The 16,358-nt window shown below is 47.4% G+C and overlaps 1 protein-coding gene across 1 annotated transcript in view; it reads left to right on the top strand.

Annotated features, from left to right (window-relative positions):
- EIF4G3 (eukaryotic translation initiation factor 4 gamma 3) overlaps window positions 1–16,358 on the top strand; it is a 145,596-nt gene that overhangs the window by 80,338 nt on the left and 48,900 nt on the right. Inside the window, exons 6-10 of the mRNA XM_058818836.1 lie at window positions 382–561; window positions 2,737–2,851; window positions 6,260–6,360; window positions 8,972–9,094; window positions 14,545–14,644. Of these exons, the coding sequence (XP_058674819.1) occupies window positions 382–561; window positions 2,737–2,851; window positions 6,260–6,360; window positions 8,972–9,094; window positions 14,545–14,644 (619 nt within the window). The remainder of the gene's footprint in view (window positions 1–381; window positions 562–2,736; window positions 2,852–6,259; window positions 6,361–8,971; window positions 9,095–14,544; window positions 14,645–16,358) is intronic.

Raw genomic sequence — 16,358 nt, 5'->3', positions numbered from 1 at the left:
AACAGTTGCCTTGATGTTTTATTTCCCTGGGGCATTTATAAAGGTGGGTTTTTTAGCAGCCAGCCCACCTTATAAAAAGGAAATTAGACAATTCCATTTTTCTAAAGTTGGCTCTGAAGGTTCAGCTGTAAAATTCAGGGCATACAAACTAATAATTCTTAGTTTGTAAAGTTCCTTGTCTGTTTGTACCTTGTAAAATGGAAAGCCAGAGATGGCCCTGCTGTTCACAGAGAAACAAGGACTGTCCTGCAGTTTTCTGCAAGTGTGGCAACCCCTGGAAACTAACACCATAACTCTAATATTGTCAGCATATTTCCAATTATATCCCAGGAAGTCTGACCAGTTCTTTGTTTTCTCTCCTCTCTCCCTTCCCTCTCCTAGTTTTTTCAGAGGCCTCAGATCCAGCCTCCAAGAGCCACCATCCAGAACAGCAACCCCTCCATCCGTCCCGGAGCGCAGACCCCGACTGCCGTGTACCAAACCAACCAGCACATCATGATGGTGAACCACCTGCCAATGCCCTACCCCATGCCTCAGGGCCCCCAGTACTGTATCCCACAGGTAAACCCAGCACCAGGCACCTGAGGAGCTGCAGAGCAGTGTTTGATCCGTGGGGTTGTCTCAGGAGGATGTGGGATGTGTCTGTGAGCCAGCATCCCTGGAAGTGTTGAAGAAATGTGTGGATGTGGCATCTGGGGTCAAGGTTTAGGGGTGGGCTTGGCAGTGCTGGGGGAATAGTTGGACTGGTGGTTGTAGGGGCTTTTCCAGCCTAAGTGATTCCAGGATTCTGTGGTTCAGCCTCTGTCCTTTCTCTGTATCAAGTATTTGTTCTGTGCATGGAGGCAGTAGGAACCACTCACCTCTTTCAGGCCTCCCTCAGACACAGTAGGAAACCAATATCTTGGACTTTTAAATATTGGACTAAATATTTAGTGCTTGAACAATACCTAACTTGACTTAATCAAGACCTGAGGAGCTGCAGAGCAGTGTTTGATCCGTGGGGTTGTCTCAGGAGGATGTGGGATGTGTCTGTGAAATCAGGCTGGTAGTTGAATATCATGTGCCAGGGCAGGTCTAGATTAGGTATTGGGAAAAGTTCCTTCATGGAGAGGATGATGGGGCATTTTAGAGGCTGCCCAGGTGGAGCCAGCCCCCCTGGAAGGGTTGAAGAAATGTGTGGATGTGGCATCTGGGGACGAGGTTTAGGGGTGGGCTGGGGGAACAGTTGGACTTGGTGGTTGTAGGGGCTTTTCCAGCCTAAGTGATTCCAGGATGCTGTGGTTCAGCCTCTGTCCTTTCTCTGTATGAAGTGTTTGTTCTTCTGTATGGAGGCAGTAGGAACCACTCACCTCTTTCAGGCCTCCCTCAGACACAGTAGGAAACCAATGTCTTGGATATTTAAATATTGGACTAAATAGTTAGTGCTTTAAAAACACCTAATTTGACTTAATCTAGACCTGAGGAGCTGCAGAGCAGTGTTTGATCCATGGGATTGTCTCAGGAGCCACCAGGAGGGTGTGGGATGTGTCTGTGAAATCAGGCTGGTAGTTGCATGTCATGTGCCAGGGCAGCTCTAGGTGAGGTATTGAGAAAGCTTCTTTCATGATGGGGCATTGCAGAGGCTGCCCAGGTGGAGCCAGCACCCCTGGAAGGGTTGAAGAAATGTGTGGATGTGGCATCTGGGGACAAGGTTTAGGGGTGGGCTGGGGGAACAGTTGGACTGGTGGTTGTAGGGGCTTTTCCAGCCTAAGTGATTCCAGGATGCTGTGGTTCAGCCTCTGTCCTTTCTCTGTGTGAGGTATTTGTTCTGTGCATGGAGGCAGTGGGAACCACTCACCTCTTTCAGGCCTCCCTCAAACACAGTAGGAAACCAGTGTCTTGGACATTGGACTAAATGTAGTCCAATACTGGACTAAATATTTAATATTTAGTGCTTTAATAATACCTAATTTGACTTAATAGATCTAGTACCTAATTTGACTTAATGAATCCATAGGCACTCCAGAACCTTGAGCCACATAACAGGGTGTTGCAATCAGGGCAGGGGCTCTGTTCTACCTCAGCTCCTGTGTCCTCCCTGCCTTGGCTTTACCTTACTTTTGGCACTAACATTTGGAGATGTTTAGGTGGATATTAGGGAAAATTCCTTCATGGAAAGGGTGGTGAGGCACTGGCAGAGGATGTTTGGGGCAGTGCTGGAGTCCCCATCCCTGGGGACATGGGGACATGGTCAATGCTGACCTTGGTGCTGCTGGTTATGGTTGGACTCAGTGATCTTAAAGGTCTTTTCCAACTTTAACAATCCATAATTCTGTGCTGCCCAAAGCTGTCATTAACCAGATGCCTGTTGGTCAGGGGGGCTCAGTTACTTGTGCAGCTTGCCCCAGTCCTTGTGCAGTGACTGATGGCTGTGTCTGTCCCCAGTCCTTGTGCAGTGACTGATGGCTGTTTCTGTCCCCCCAGTCCTTGTGCAGTGACCGATGGCTGTTTCTGTCCCCCCAGTCCTTGTGCAGTGACCGGTGGCTGTTTCTGTCCCCCCAGTCCTTGTGCAGTGACCGATGGCTGTTTCTGTCCCCCTAATCCTTGTGCAGTGACTGATGGCTGTTTCTGTCCCCCCAGTCCTTGTGCAGTGACTGATGGCTGTTTCTGTCCCCCCAGTCCTTGTGCAGTGACCGATGGCTGTTTCTGTCCCCCTAATCCTTGTGCAGTGACTGATGGCTGTTTCTGTCCCCCCAGTATCGTCACAGTGGCCCTCCCTATGTCGGGCCACCACAGCAATATCCTGTGCAGCCACCAGGACCAGGACCCTTCTACCCAGGCCCAGGTCCTGGAGAATTCCCCAATGCCTACGGTGAGTTCTGCTTGGAGACTGCTTACAGCCTGTTCTTGCTGTGTTTTCCTGTTGTCAAGCTGAAGATTTAGAATAACAAGCTGGATTAGCATTTGTTTGAACTTCAAATAGCTGCTAAATTTGGCGGTGTCACAGCTCTGATTATTCACTCCTGAAAAATCCCAGAGTGTTGTTTGTGTGAGTGTGTCAGGGAAGCTGCAGCTGCCCAGGATCACCTGTGGCCAGCGCTGGGGCTGGTTCTTAGTCCCTGCTCAATCATTATTATTTGTTCAGGTGCTGTGGGTACATTTGCAGTCCTGGTTTTCACTGTGCCATGCCTGGCATTGCCAGTTAACTGCAGTTAACAGTTCTTAGCCCGGTGCTTCTTGTTGGGTGTGTGCTGGGGGATAAGAACAAGCCATGTGGGTTTTTCCCTAGATTGATGCTGCCAAGATAATTTAGTCCAGTCTGTAACTCCTGCAGAGACCAAAACGTGGCTTTTTCATGCATTTGGTCACTCACTGCTCCCTGCCCACTCACATTTTGCAGCCTGGTGGGGGCAGAGATATTCTCAGGCTCCCATGGGAATTCTCTGTTGGAATTTTGGAGCCTTGGAGTGACTGATTCCCTTCAGGCTGCCCAGTAACAGCCCTGCTCCCTTGGCAGAATTGCAGTTTGCTCTTCACACACAGAGATCCCTTTGGAGGGAGAGAAAAACCCAGTAGCATCATTCAGAAAGGTCTCTTATATTTCCTCTTTTCCTTCTCTTATTTATCTGATCTCTGTGGAACTCATGGGAATTATTGAAAGGTTGTCATGAAGCCCTTGAACCTGGTAATGCAATTTCAGAATAGGAGAGAGGGTAATTACAGGGCAGCTACTTCCTGGTGGTTGATCCTAGAGAAAATAGAAGAAATATTGTAATGCTTCTTCAAATCTGATCCACTAGATGAGGAAATTGCCCAGTATTCCTCATTTTTTGTCCTGTTACAGGTCTGCTTTCTTACTTCCTGCTTGCTTGGTGCCATTTATCTGTCTTCACTCCTGTAATTAGGACAAGGTTCATTTCCAGCTCCTTTCCTCTCCTGGAAGCACCTGGGTTTTTGCAGAAAATCTTGGAATCTTTCAGTCCCAGCTTTAGGTTGCTGCAGTTTGGAGCATCAGTGGGTGAAGCCAGAGCTCTCTGTCCTGCAGAGTTTTCCAGGCAGGGAAGGTTTCACCAGGGATTTCCCTGCACTTTCCCACCTTTCCCTGCTGTCACTCCCTTGCTGTGTTTGGGACTGGGAATGCTCAGGTGCTGCCAGGTTTGGGGAGCAGCTAAATCTGCATTCCAGGCATGGATAATGCTGCTGGCAGTGCCCTGTGCCTCAAGCACAGGACTTGTAGCCAGTGTGGCTGCTGGACATCAAAATCATTGCATCTGGCAAGACCTAAAGAAGGTGGTCAGGGAAAATAGAGTGGAAGGCAAAACTTGTGAAAATGGACAGTGCAATTTTATAACTCAGTTTTGCATTCTCTGATGTCAGGGAGTTTTTGTACAAAACAGGGAAAGACCTTGAAGTGATCAGTGGGTAGGAGAGAGAATAAAAGTTGGGTGCTGAAGAAGTGGAAGGGATCAAAGGCAGAGAGCAGAGCAGAGAGTGTGGCCCTGGCAAATGCATTTGGCTTGTCACAGAAGCTGTTTCTTCCCTGAAGATACTTTTTTCAGGATTTAGGTTTTAAAAATGCATTTCATAAAGGGAGAGTCATTCCCTGAGTTCTGCTGGAGCTGCCTCTCCAGCAGGGATCACATTGCAGGTGATGTGGTTGGATCTGGTTTCTAGGAGGTGCCAGTGAGGGGAATTCACACCTTGCAGGATCCCAGGCTCCTCCTGTTCCCTCACCTTGGCCAGGTTCTGCTTGGACACCTGCTCATCAGCAGGGTTCACAGAATCACCAAATCCCAGGATGGTTTGGCTTGGAAGGACCTTAAATACCATCCAGTGCCACCCCCTACCATGGCAGGGACAGTTTCCACAGCTTCCACTATCCCAGGCTGCTCCCAGCCCTGCCCAGCTTGGCCTTGGACATATCCACGGATCCAGGGGCTGCCACAGCTGCTGGGCAGTAATTGCTGATTCTCAGCCTGCAGAGATGCAGATAGAGACTTTGAGGCCAGATCTGAAGTGGCTCTGCTGACCCTAGCATTCAAAATGAGAATTTCCCCATTTCTTGAGTGACTCAGCCCAGCCAGGAGTGTCACTTTGAGCTCTTTGATGCCAACTCTTGCACAAGAAGAGTTCCCTCTCTGAGGATGCAGACAGGGAGTCTGCTCTGAGCTGGGCTTTCCAGCTCTCAGCAGCAGGAATGCATCCTTGGAGCTGCAAATCAGGCTGTGCTGGGCTGGTTTCATTTGCTTTCTTGGATTTCACCCTTTGCCTGAAATCCAGCGACCTCCTGGTTGGGTTACAGGCACAATCCAGATTTTCATGCCCAGTTAGAGGTTAGTTCAGCTGAAGAATAGATGAGATTGTGCCAGAGGCAACTGCAAGCCCTCAGTTCATCCATGCCTGGAAGGGAGAACACCCAGCAGCACCTTACACATTCCCCTGACACCTGATCCATGGGCAGGAGGCAGCTCTGCTCTGCCACCCTCATCTCTGGTGTGGTCTTAAAGCACTTGGTTATTCACTGAGCCACTCTCATTCCACTGAGAAAACCATAATGAGCCATCACTGGCTGCTAGGAATGTGACCAGTGGTGTAATTCTGCACTCATCACCGTGGTCGTGCTTTTTGTGTGTTGCAGCATGAGAGGAACATTGCTCATAATTAAATTTTCTGGTTGTGCTTCCAAATAGGTTGCAGTTGACCTCACAAGTTGTTTGTATTGGTTAGACAGAATTTCTCTACAAAGGCAGAAAACCCCCGATAAACCAGCAGCAAATCCAGCAGAAAACCTTCCTGTTTGTCAGGCAGAGGAGCCCAGGGATGCTCTTGCAGTGCCTCTGTGGTGTCCACAGCCTGTCAGACATAGCTCAGAATAACAAAGCTACTCTCCACACCCAGCTAAAGCATTTACTGGTCCCAGTATAGGCAATAGAAAAGAGACCATTGGCACCATAGAGGGAAAGATGAAATAATAATGAAAACTAAGCTACAAACAGCAAAGATCAACCCTTGTATCTTTTGCATCATGGTCTGGCAAGAAAAACCAAGCAAAATGAATTTAAGTTTGCCATCCCAAAACCCAATGATGTACATGGCCAATTTGGGGTCATGGAAATCAAATAAGAAATGGTGCCTGAACCTCTTGTCTTGATGCAGCATCAGCTTCTGTTCAGTGGCTGTGGAGCTGCGATGCTGGAAGTTGTGCCCAGCTGCACCTCTGGCGTTGGTTGTGTGTCCTGAGCTGACCTTGTCCCTCTGGTTTGTGTCCTTGGTGCCCCAGGAACACCCTTCTACCCCAGCCAGCCCGTGTACCAGTCTGCACCCATCATTGTGCCTACGCAGCAGCAGCAGCCGCCGCCTGCCAAGAGAGAGAAGAAAACGGTGAGTGAGGGACCCTGTCCTGGGGGGAGCTGCAAGGACATGAAAAATGTTCTTTATCTTCACTGGAGGCCCTGGCACAGGGTGCCCAGAGCAGCAGGGGCTGCCCCTGGATCCCTGGCAGTGCCCAAGGCCAGGCTGGATGGGGCTTGGAGCAGCCTGGCACAGTGGGAGGTGTCCTGCCCATGCTCTAAGATGAACTTTAAGGTCTCTCCCACCCCAAACCAATTTGTCATTCCCAAAGAGATGAAGTGTAATTAAACATTGCACAGTGCTGGTTTCCATTTTTCCATGGGCACTGTCCACTCTGATTTGTGGCATCTCAGCCATTTGAAAAGAAAAATAATTTTGCTGGTTTTCAATAAACAGGAACAAAAGCAGCATGGTCTGCCCAAGCCTGGAATCCTCACCTGTGCTGCTGCTTAGAGGGGTTCACTCATTCCCACCTGGCTCCCACCAAAAAGCCAGGTGGGAATGAGTGAACTCAGCAGTTTGGGAGAATATTAAGAATTAGTTCAAAGTGACAAATCAGAAATTATTGAATATTAGGCCTTGAAAAAGTGGAAAACCAGGAGGTTCTGGATGTATTTGCAGGCTTGAAAGAGCCTGACCATATTATCAAAGTGGATATGGGTTTGGAGAGCACATTCCCTCTCTTTCTAGTTCAAGGGGGGAATTTGAGAGAGGCAGATGAATGGAATTTAAACCCATCTACAGGTGGGGAACAGTGGAAGTGTGTGGGGTGAATGTGAGGTTGAACCAGGAAAATATGATGTGGGCTTGAACTTGTGAATGAATCGTTTGTAAAGGACTGAAAAGGAAATTACAGCAGTGTTTGTGTGAGAGTGTTTTGGAAACATTAAAAGAACAGTTTCCTGGGGGTAGAAAAGAATAAAAGGACTTAGACATGTCTCAAAATGCAGAATATTTGCATCTCTGGAGTTTTGAGGGTGATCTGGGGTGACACTTGATTTGGGAGACCGGAAGAACTGAACAATGTGTGAGCTGTGCCTGCAGGAAAGGCCTTTTTGGTGGCTGCTCTCAGCAGCTTTTTTGTCACCTCTTCAGTCCCCAGGAGTCTCTTTTCAGCATCCCAAACACGACATGCCCAGATCCCCGATGCCATTGAAATGCAGAGCTGATCAGACACGCTCAGCTGGGATTAAGGCAGTTCCATGCCAGCCAAGCTGAGTTCTTTGAGGCAGAAAAGGCATTTTAAATGCCCAAGATGCTTCTCTCTGAATGTGCTGTTTCAGTTTGGTAATTGGTGTTGCAACTGGAGAAATGAGAAAAATTAAATGCATTAATGTGCACATGCCCACATCCACCATGAGTTGAGTATTTGAGTACTACAAATTTCCCTTGCAGGCAGGGAAATCTTGTTTTTAATGCCATTGACTGTGTCAAGCAGAGGAGAGGGCCAACTCTCAGGTTGTTACTGTAGTTAATGAAATATTTTAGCAAAAAAATATATTTTTGCTAAAATATTTCATTTATCCTTGTTTTATCAAAAATAAGACAAACCCAGACTGAGCACCCTGAGTACAGTGTGTGTGTGTGTGTGCTCACAAACAGAGTGAAGCCACCATCCCACCAAACTGAGTTTGACAAATCACAAAGCCTTTCTGCAGTTCCAGTTTTATATCCCAGAATCCCAGAAGGGCTTGGAAGGTCCTGCAGGACCATTCCCACCCCTGCCATGGCACAATTTATTACAGGGTGGTTTCCAGCAGAACCCCTGCCCTGGATGGTGTCTCTTGGTTTGCTTGGAGTTGTTTGCTTGGATTTCTGCATGGAATTAATCTCAAGTTCAGCCAAGAGCTTTGGAGAAGGTGGGCAGATACACAGAGCTCTGTCTTTAGGGTTTTCAGATTCTACTGGAGATGAAAAGCATTTCACATTATCCCAGACATGCTGGCTCTTCCCCCTGCTCAGGGACATGGATTGGCTCAAGTGTCAGTTGAGGATTCACTATGTGTTCTGGAGTGGTTTATTTTGGAAAATATTTTTTTCTTCCCATTTTGGTGCTGTGAAGAGACTCAAAAATCCCAGTTTTTTCCTAAATGCTGCAGAGTTCTAAGGATTTGAGTTTGTTCTTTCAGTTTCCCTTTCCTCCACTCAGTATTTTTATTTGATTCTCTCTGTTTTGGTGGAACTGGGAACTGATTTGCTTTCCCCCTTTCCCAGAAGCTGGGCTGGCAAGGTCAGGGAGTTTCCTGCAGGGTAAAAAACAGCCTTTTCTCCATTCCTGCCCTTTCCACTGCTGGGCAAGCTTAGCTTGTACCTGAACTGTCTCCCACTTGTTCTCAGCTGCAGGAAACTCACGTTCCCCCTGTATTTTACATTACAGGGTGCACATATTTAGACTGAACTTGGTGTGGTTGATGATTCAATTAGATTTTGATTAAATTAGGTGTTGATGAAGGGATGACATGCCCTGCATTCCAAGCCATGGAAAAAAGGCACATCCCAGTGCTGCTGCTGAGCACCAGCTCATCTCAGAGCAGCTCCTGCTGGCTGTGGTGGGAGATTTTGGTGTACACCAGGACAGCAGTAACAGAACACTTGTGGGAATTATTCCTTTGTTCTAATTGCAATTCTTTCAATCCTGCAGATCCGAATCCGGGATCCAAACCAGGGGGGCAAAGACATAACAGAAGAAATCATGTCTGGAGGGGGCAGCAGGAACCCCACGCCCCCCATTGTCAGACCCACCTCCACCCCAACTCCACCTCAGGTAAGGAAGGGCTCTGCTCCTCCCTGGGCCCTCTCCCTCACACCTGCAGCCTCACCTCTGACCATCCCAGAGACCTGCATGCTCCCAAATGATCAATATCCTTCAGCCATGATGTTTTCCCAAGTTTGATCATTGGAGCCCCAGTGCTGCTGTACTTTCCCCTCCCTGGTTTTCTATCAACAGTAGATTTTCAGTGTTAAAGGAGGAGCCAAAATATCTGTGGGAAAGGAGGTGTCTCTGTGAAGTCTTGTGCACCTGAGCAAAGTCCATGTCACACAGTGATTGATCACTGACCTTCAGTTGCTTCACTTTTCTTTCTGCCTCTGTGCAGCTGTTTTAGAGTCACCAGAAGATCTGGAGCTCAGGAATTTTCTCACAGAACTGTAATAAGTTATCACACAAATGTTCTCTGGGTGTTCAGACTTAACAATGCATTTTGCTAATGAGAGAAAAATGATAAATAATTTTTTATAATTATAAGGACAAAAATTTAATTAATTATTATTAATAATAAATATAATTATAAAAATCTTATCATTATAAATATAAAAAATACTCCTAATCATTTTCTGTAGGTCTTAAATCCCTTCTTGTCATGCACCTTTGAGTCTGACCCCTTTAAGTCCCTGGTTAGAGATCAGAAAGGTTCTCCAGCTGAAGGCTGGGCTGTGGAGCAGAGCTGGTGCTGGGATGTGATTTCTTCTTCTTCCACCTTCTTCCCTGTTTGATGTCACCAGCTTTTGGCAGGTTTTAAGGTGAAACAGCTTTTCCTGAGCTCAAACCTTCCTTTCCTCTCTGTGTGGGAGTAGATTTTCTGCTGAAAGTCCTGTGCAGGAGCTCAGGAGCACTGAGAGCACTGCTTGTGCTGGAGTGAGATCTGGGGATTGCAGGGAGATGTAACTGAGGTGAAGTGAGAGAGATCCCTGGAGATCCCTCCCTGGGACCAGCAGGGTTTCATCTTTCCCAGCTGAGCCCAATCCTTGTGTCCCTGAAGGCACCACCTTGTGCTTTGTCACTGGTTTTCTCCTCTGGTCCCCACCCAGGACAAGCAGCAGCAAGGCACCAGGTAAACTTCTTTCCATCAGAGATGCCAAACCTGGGAACCTTGGTGAGATCATCTCCCCATTTCTTCTTCCTACCCATCCTTCCCCATTGGAAGTGGGAAGAGCTGGAACCAGCCAGGATTTCCTGTGGTATTCCTGCACAGTGCAGTGAATCCAGGCACTTACCTGATCATTCCTACATTCTGAAATCTATTTTAAGGCACTACAATTGAGTCAAACAGAAGGAAATAAATGTATTTCAAGAGGAGGTTACTAGGCCTGAATTGTGATCAGCTGCAATTTAGATGCAGAGCACAGCAGTGATGTCCAATCATCTCCTCCAAGGTATGCAAATATTCCATTGTTTAATATCCAGCCTTCTTTTTGATGAGGTGCTTAGAACCACTTTTGGTAATCACAGAAGAGCTCTGAAATTGGGATCACCAGAATAAGTTCATTAGTGTAACATAACTGAAAATTTAAGCCCACTTAAGCCAGGAAATTCAACATTATTGTCCCAACAGCTTCTCTAAATCAAGTCTTGGGAGCATATTTAATATCTTGGGTGAAATTAAATAGTGCCTTAATAACTGCACAGGAATTGCACTGGTGGGGGTGGGACTGTTCTGAACAGGCTCCAGTCAGTAAATTCTCAATATTCAGCCATAACTTCTGAGATGCTCCTGACTTGGGGCAGCTCTTGGACGATGCAGGGGGAGCAGAGCTGCTGTTGTTTGTTCTACCCCCTGGAAAAAACCCTGCTCACCCCAAACAGTGCTGACCCCCTGAACCAAACCCTGCTCACCCCAAACCCTGCTGAACCCAAACCCTGCTGAACCCAAACCCTGCTCACTCCCCTGGACCAAACCCTGCTCACCCCAAACCCCACTGAACCCAAACCCTGCAGACCCCCTAAACCAAACCCTGCTCACCCCAAACCTTGCTCACGCCAAACCCTGCTTGCTCAGCTCCCTGGACAAAACCCTGCTCACCCCAAACCCTGCTCACCCCAAACCCTGCTCATCCCAAGCCCTGCTCACTCCCTGGATCAAACCCTGCTCACCCCAAACCCTGCTCACCCCAAACCCTGCTCACCCCTGAACCCAAACCTTGCTCACTCCAAACCTTGCTCACCCCAAATCCTGCTCACTCCCCTGAACCAAACCCTGGTCACCCCAAACCCTGCTCACCCCCTAAACCAAACCCTGCACACCCCAAACCCTGCTCACCCCCTAAACCAAACCCTGCACACCCCAAACCCTGCTGACCCCTGGATCAAACCCTGCTCACCCCAAACCCTACTCACCCCAAACCCTGCTGACCCTCTGGACCAAAGCCTGCTCACCCCAAACCCTGCTCATCCCAAACCCTGCTCACCCCCTGGATCAAACCCTGCTCACCCCAAACCCAGCTCACCCCAAACTCTGCTGACCCCCTAAACCAAACCCTGCTCACCCCAAACCCCGCTGACCTCCCTGGACCAAACCCTGCTCACCTCAAATCCTCCTCACCCCAAACCCCGCTGAACCTAAACCCTGCACATCCCCTGGATCAAACCCTGCTCATCCCAAATCCTGCTCATCCCCTGGACCAAACCCAGCTCACCCCAAACCTTGCTCACCCCAAACCCTGCTTGCTCAGCCCCCTGGATCAAACCCTGCTGAACCCAAACCCTGCTCACCCCAAACCCTGCTGACCCCTGAACCCAAACCTTGCTCACCCCAAATCCTACTCTCTCCTCTGGACCAAACCCTGCTCACCAGGGTGCTCATGGAGATTTCACTGCTTGAGCATTAAAAATGTGAATGTGCAGCCTCAGGGCTTGACAAGGCAGCATCAAAGTGACTCCCACTTTGAGAGATTTTTAGAATTATAGCAAATTCTAATAAAACCTCTTTCTCTGAATCTGCTATCTCATTATTTAAATGGCAGAAACACAGAGGAAGAAACATCCTCAGGAAGTGCTGGAGACCACTCCCTGTCCCAAATTCTGCATTTGAAAAAGAAACCGTTTTATAATAGTAATAGTTTCCAAATTTTTTTCTTTAGATTGGAATTACTCTATTAACAGACTCAAATAAACCAAAACTTAGCTAACACAAGCCCAAAGCACCCTCTTCTCTCAGTAGATTAAGTGCTAAACATCAAAAAATTGTTGGAACTGTGGTTAACATCAGAAAGTCACTGGAATTGTGCAGAAGATGAGCATTGCCAGGATGAGCTGCGTGGTTTGAGCCATTCCTGTACCTTTTACTCAGCAGCACTGACCAAAAATTGCTTTAGGTGGAGTTTCCCAGTGCCTCTGCAGTGTGTTTTAATTGCTTTTGAGCAAGTGAAGAGCTTTAAAGCTCCTGCAAGAGAAGCTGGAGGTACATGGAGATATGATTTATCCATTTCTAGCCAGACACTGTTTTCACTCTGGTTTTTGCTGGGAAGAGAAAGACAACCCAGGGCCAGAAGCTGGTTATGGTATTGCCTCAGCATTGGCTTCCACAGGAGATCACTTTTTAAAGAGTGACTGCTCTTATTTCCCTGGCCAAACTCTTCCAAGCCTCAGTGAGTTTGTCAGAGTTGTGTTTGCTCACTGTCCAGGGGTAAAATAACCCAGAGCAACCCTTGGAGCATCATAAATCAGGGGAGCAATTTTCAGTGGGATTTTTTGCATAAAAACTCTCTAAATGCTCCATTTTGCAGCTGCAAGGCTCAGTGCATAAGGACCATTTATTCATTTGTAATATCATTCCTACAAAAGAAATGTTTTCCACATTTCTTAAGGAAATACATTTCCTGACCCAAGAAATTTCTGGCCTCACAGGTTTCTTCTTCACTGCTCTGCTTAGGTTGGTTCTTATCACAGTTTCCTTTCTCCACACTGATCTCATCCATAAATTTTCTTATAAAAGGAAAGTTCTGATCACTGAGGGTGAGGGGAAAATGTTCTTGAAACCTTCTCTTTTGTAAAGCTGGGTTTTCTTTGACTTCTTCCCTTTGGCTGCAGGCTGGGCTGCAGTTGTTCATTCATTCATTCTCCAGTCAATCTGTCAGGCTCATTTCTGAAAGAGGAGCAATCCCAAAGAAAACTTCAACCCTTCACCCCCACTTAAATCTTCATTCTTATTTTTCCAGATGTGCTTTTTCCTGGTCTTCCTGAAATGGTGAAAAATAATGTCTTGGAGAGAATTCCCTCTTTATCCTGCACTGTTCAGATGCAATAGGCAAAAAGCTGGAGATGGGAGGAAAAAACAGAGTTCCAGGAAGAGAAGCAGGTTGCCAGAGCATTTCCTTTTATAAGGAAATAAGTTTTGCATGGATTTCTCAGAGCCTGTCTGCAATCAGGGGTGATTGAAAAGTCCTTTTCCTGTAGCTGCTCAGAGGAGTTCATGGATGTGGAGCTGGGTGAGAGCAGACAGCTGCAGGAAGCTGCCTGCCTTTCCACTTGGGATTAGGAAATTAAAATTTAGCCCCATTTTCTTCTGTGCCTGGTCCCCAATGTGTATTGAAGGGGAATTTGTGACCTGTCTGTGGTCACTCCAGCAGCTGCCTCACCTTTCAGTCTGGGGCACTAACTTGGTCTTCTTAAATTCTGAGACTAAATACAAAGGATTTTAGCAAACTTTCTGGAGCACAAGTGAGTATTTGGTGGGAGACCGCTGAAATATGTGTGTCTGCCACAGGCTGGATCTCCTTCAGTTCTTTGCAGGCCTTTTGGATTTGTTCTTCCATACAGAAATCCCAGTCCATGTTCTTGGGGAATCTGCTCCTCCTGCTCTCCCTCAGATTTCTGCCCAGCTGGTTTTATTCTTCCCTTGCCCTGCAGATCTGCAGGTGCCACCCCCAGGCTGCTCATAGGGGGTGCTGGGGATGTTTTTCATCCAAGCACTGCCAGGCTGGGATGATTTTCCCCCTGGGATCAGGAGTGCTGTGTGTGCAGACACATCTGTGCACTGTTCATCCCACCCTGCACACATCAGCTCTGATAAGTACACGGAGGAGCAAATCAATAGATCTGAATCTCTCAGGGGGTTGAAATGTGGATCAGTGGAGAAAGGAGTCAAGTCTCAGAGGTGAACTGAAGTCACAGAGGGATGCAGGAGCCCTGGTGTGTGTCCTACATGGGGGAGCTCCTGAGAGGTGTTGGGAGGGCAAAGCACATTGACATCAGTGCTGTGCTGTCCCTTCCTTGCTGTTCTTAACAGGGAGCATCTCCTTCCCCTTTTCCTGCTGCCTTTCCCTCCCTTTCCCATGAACTTTTTGGATTTATTATTGACCTGTGTACCTTTTCTCTGTCTTTTCTCTTTATTCTCCCCACCTTTGCTTTCTCCTTTCCATCCCCCCTGCCTCACCTGCCCCTTGCCTTTGCTGCCTGTTTTGTGTTCCCAGGCTCACGGTGCTGTCCCTGTCCCCCAGCAGGTGCCCAGCCAGGTCCCCGAGCCCGTTCCCACGGCATTGGCAGCCCTGGAGAGCTCCCACCCCTCCAGCAGCACTGCACCCCCTGCCTCCAAACAAGGTCAGTTCATGGAGATTTCCTCCCTCAATATTTTCAGTCATTTATTTTTTCCCCTCTTTTCTTGTTTTAGTTGGAATATTTTTGGCAGGGGGACCAGCAGGCAGCAGAAATAGGAGGGGAGGAACTTCTCTTCCTCCAGTGGAACATTTTAAGTGTGTTGCTAAGGCAATTAATTGGAATTTGCTAATGTGGAACTGGTTAAAAATAATTGTCTTCAATCTTCTGTGTCCTAAATGTTGTTTCAGAGCACACAGAAGGAAGAAACTCCTCTCACCCAAGTGCCATCCTCCAGAAGCCAGCGTGTTGTCAGGGTAACACTGTAGCCAGAGAGGCTTTGGATCATTTGGATAATTAGCCCCAGCAGTGGCACAGATCCAGAGGATCATATGGCTTCCCCAGAGCTGCCTGTGTGTCCAGTCCTGTAGGAATGGGCAACATTAACTAAGAAAAATCCCATTAGTGTGCCAAGTGCCTTATAAAGCCCACAGCAGATTTTGCTGACTTTGGTAAAAATGGCACAGATGGAAAGAGTTTCTGAAAATTCCGTTTCCTTGGACAAGGCTCTGAGGCACAGGATGGGATCCTTGGGGTCCCTGCACAGGGCCAAGAGTTGGACTCAGTGATCCTGATGGGTCCCTGCCAGCTCAGGATATCCCATAATATACATTGGAAGGGAGATTTTTTTAAAGCTGTTCAAGGAAATTGTCCCAGGAGGCAACAGAGCAGGGCCAGGCTGTTCCCACACTGGAATTTTTACTGCAGAGTACCCAGAGTATCATGGAATGCTGGGATTTTTATTTCAGGGCATCCAGAGTATCAAGGAGTCCTGGGATTTTTATTTCAGAGTATCATGGAGTGCTGGAATTTTTATTTTAAAGTATCATAGAGTGCTGGGATTTTTATTTCAGAGTATTATGGAGTGCTGGGATTTATATTTCAGAGTACCCAGAGTATCATGGATTTTTATTTCAGGGTATCCAGAGTATCATGGAGTGCTGGGATTTTTATTTCAGAGTATCCAGAGTATCATAGAGTGCTGGGATTTTTATTTCAGAGTATCCTGGAGCGCTGGGATTTTTATTTCAGAGTATCCAGAGTATCGTGGGGCGCTGGGATTTTTATTTCAGAGTATCATGGAGTCAGAACATCTCCAGCCACAAGGGTCCTGTCAGGATCACCAAGTCCAACCCCCTGCTTCTTACACGGTCACCTACCACTAAATCATATGACCAGGAGCTCCTTGAACTCTGATCTCTGAAAATGCAGCACTTTCCATCACAGTATTTCGTCTCTGTGTATGAAAATGGGGATTGCCACAAACGGGTCTTGTCCCTCTTCTCTCTCTCTTTAACTTAATCCCTTTGTAGGCAGCTGTGAGTAAACTGGAAGTAAGTGTTTGCTTAGTTACACAGCTCTGACAGTGCTAGTTTAAACAAAGCAGGGCTTGGCTGGGGTTTAACACTGATGAGCTTCCCTGTGTTTATCTCTGTTCCATCCCAGAAAGAGTCAAACATTTGTTCCAGTCCAAAAATTGCTAAAGAGCACATTTATGTAAGCACTGCAGGGAAAGCCCTGGAATAACACCCAGCCATGGCTGGGGGGGCAGAGCAGTGCAGGGGTTGGTGTCAGTAATTTAACAGAGCCTGTTAATGATATTTAAACTGAACTAATGACTTTTGGGGGGCACATCTGTTCAGAAATACATGCCATGGTA

This window comes from Ammospiza caudacuta, chromosome 22 (genome assembly GCF_027887145.1).
Source record: "Ammospiza caudacuta isolate bAmmCau1 chromosome 22, bAmmCau1.pri, whole genome shotgun sequence".
Classification (NCBI taxonomy): domain Eukaryota; kingdom Metazoa; phylum Chordata; class Aves; order Passeriformes; family Passerellidae; genus Ammospiza; species Ammospiza caudacuta.
Note: the sequence above shows the minus strand (reverse complement) of the source record. Positions and strands in the feature narration are given on the sequence as shown.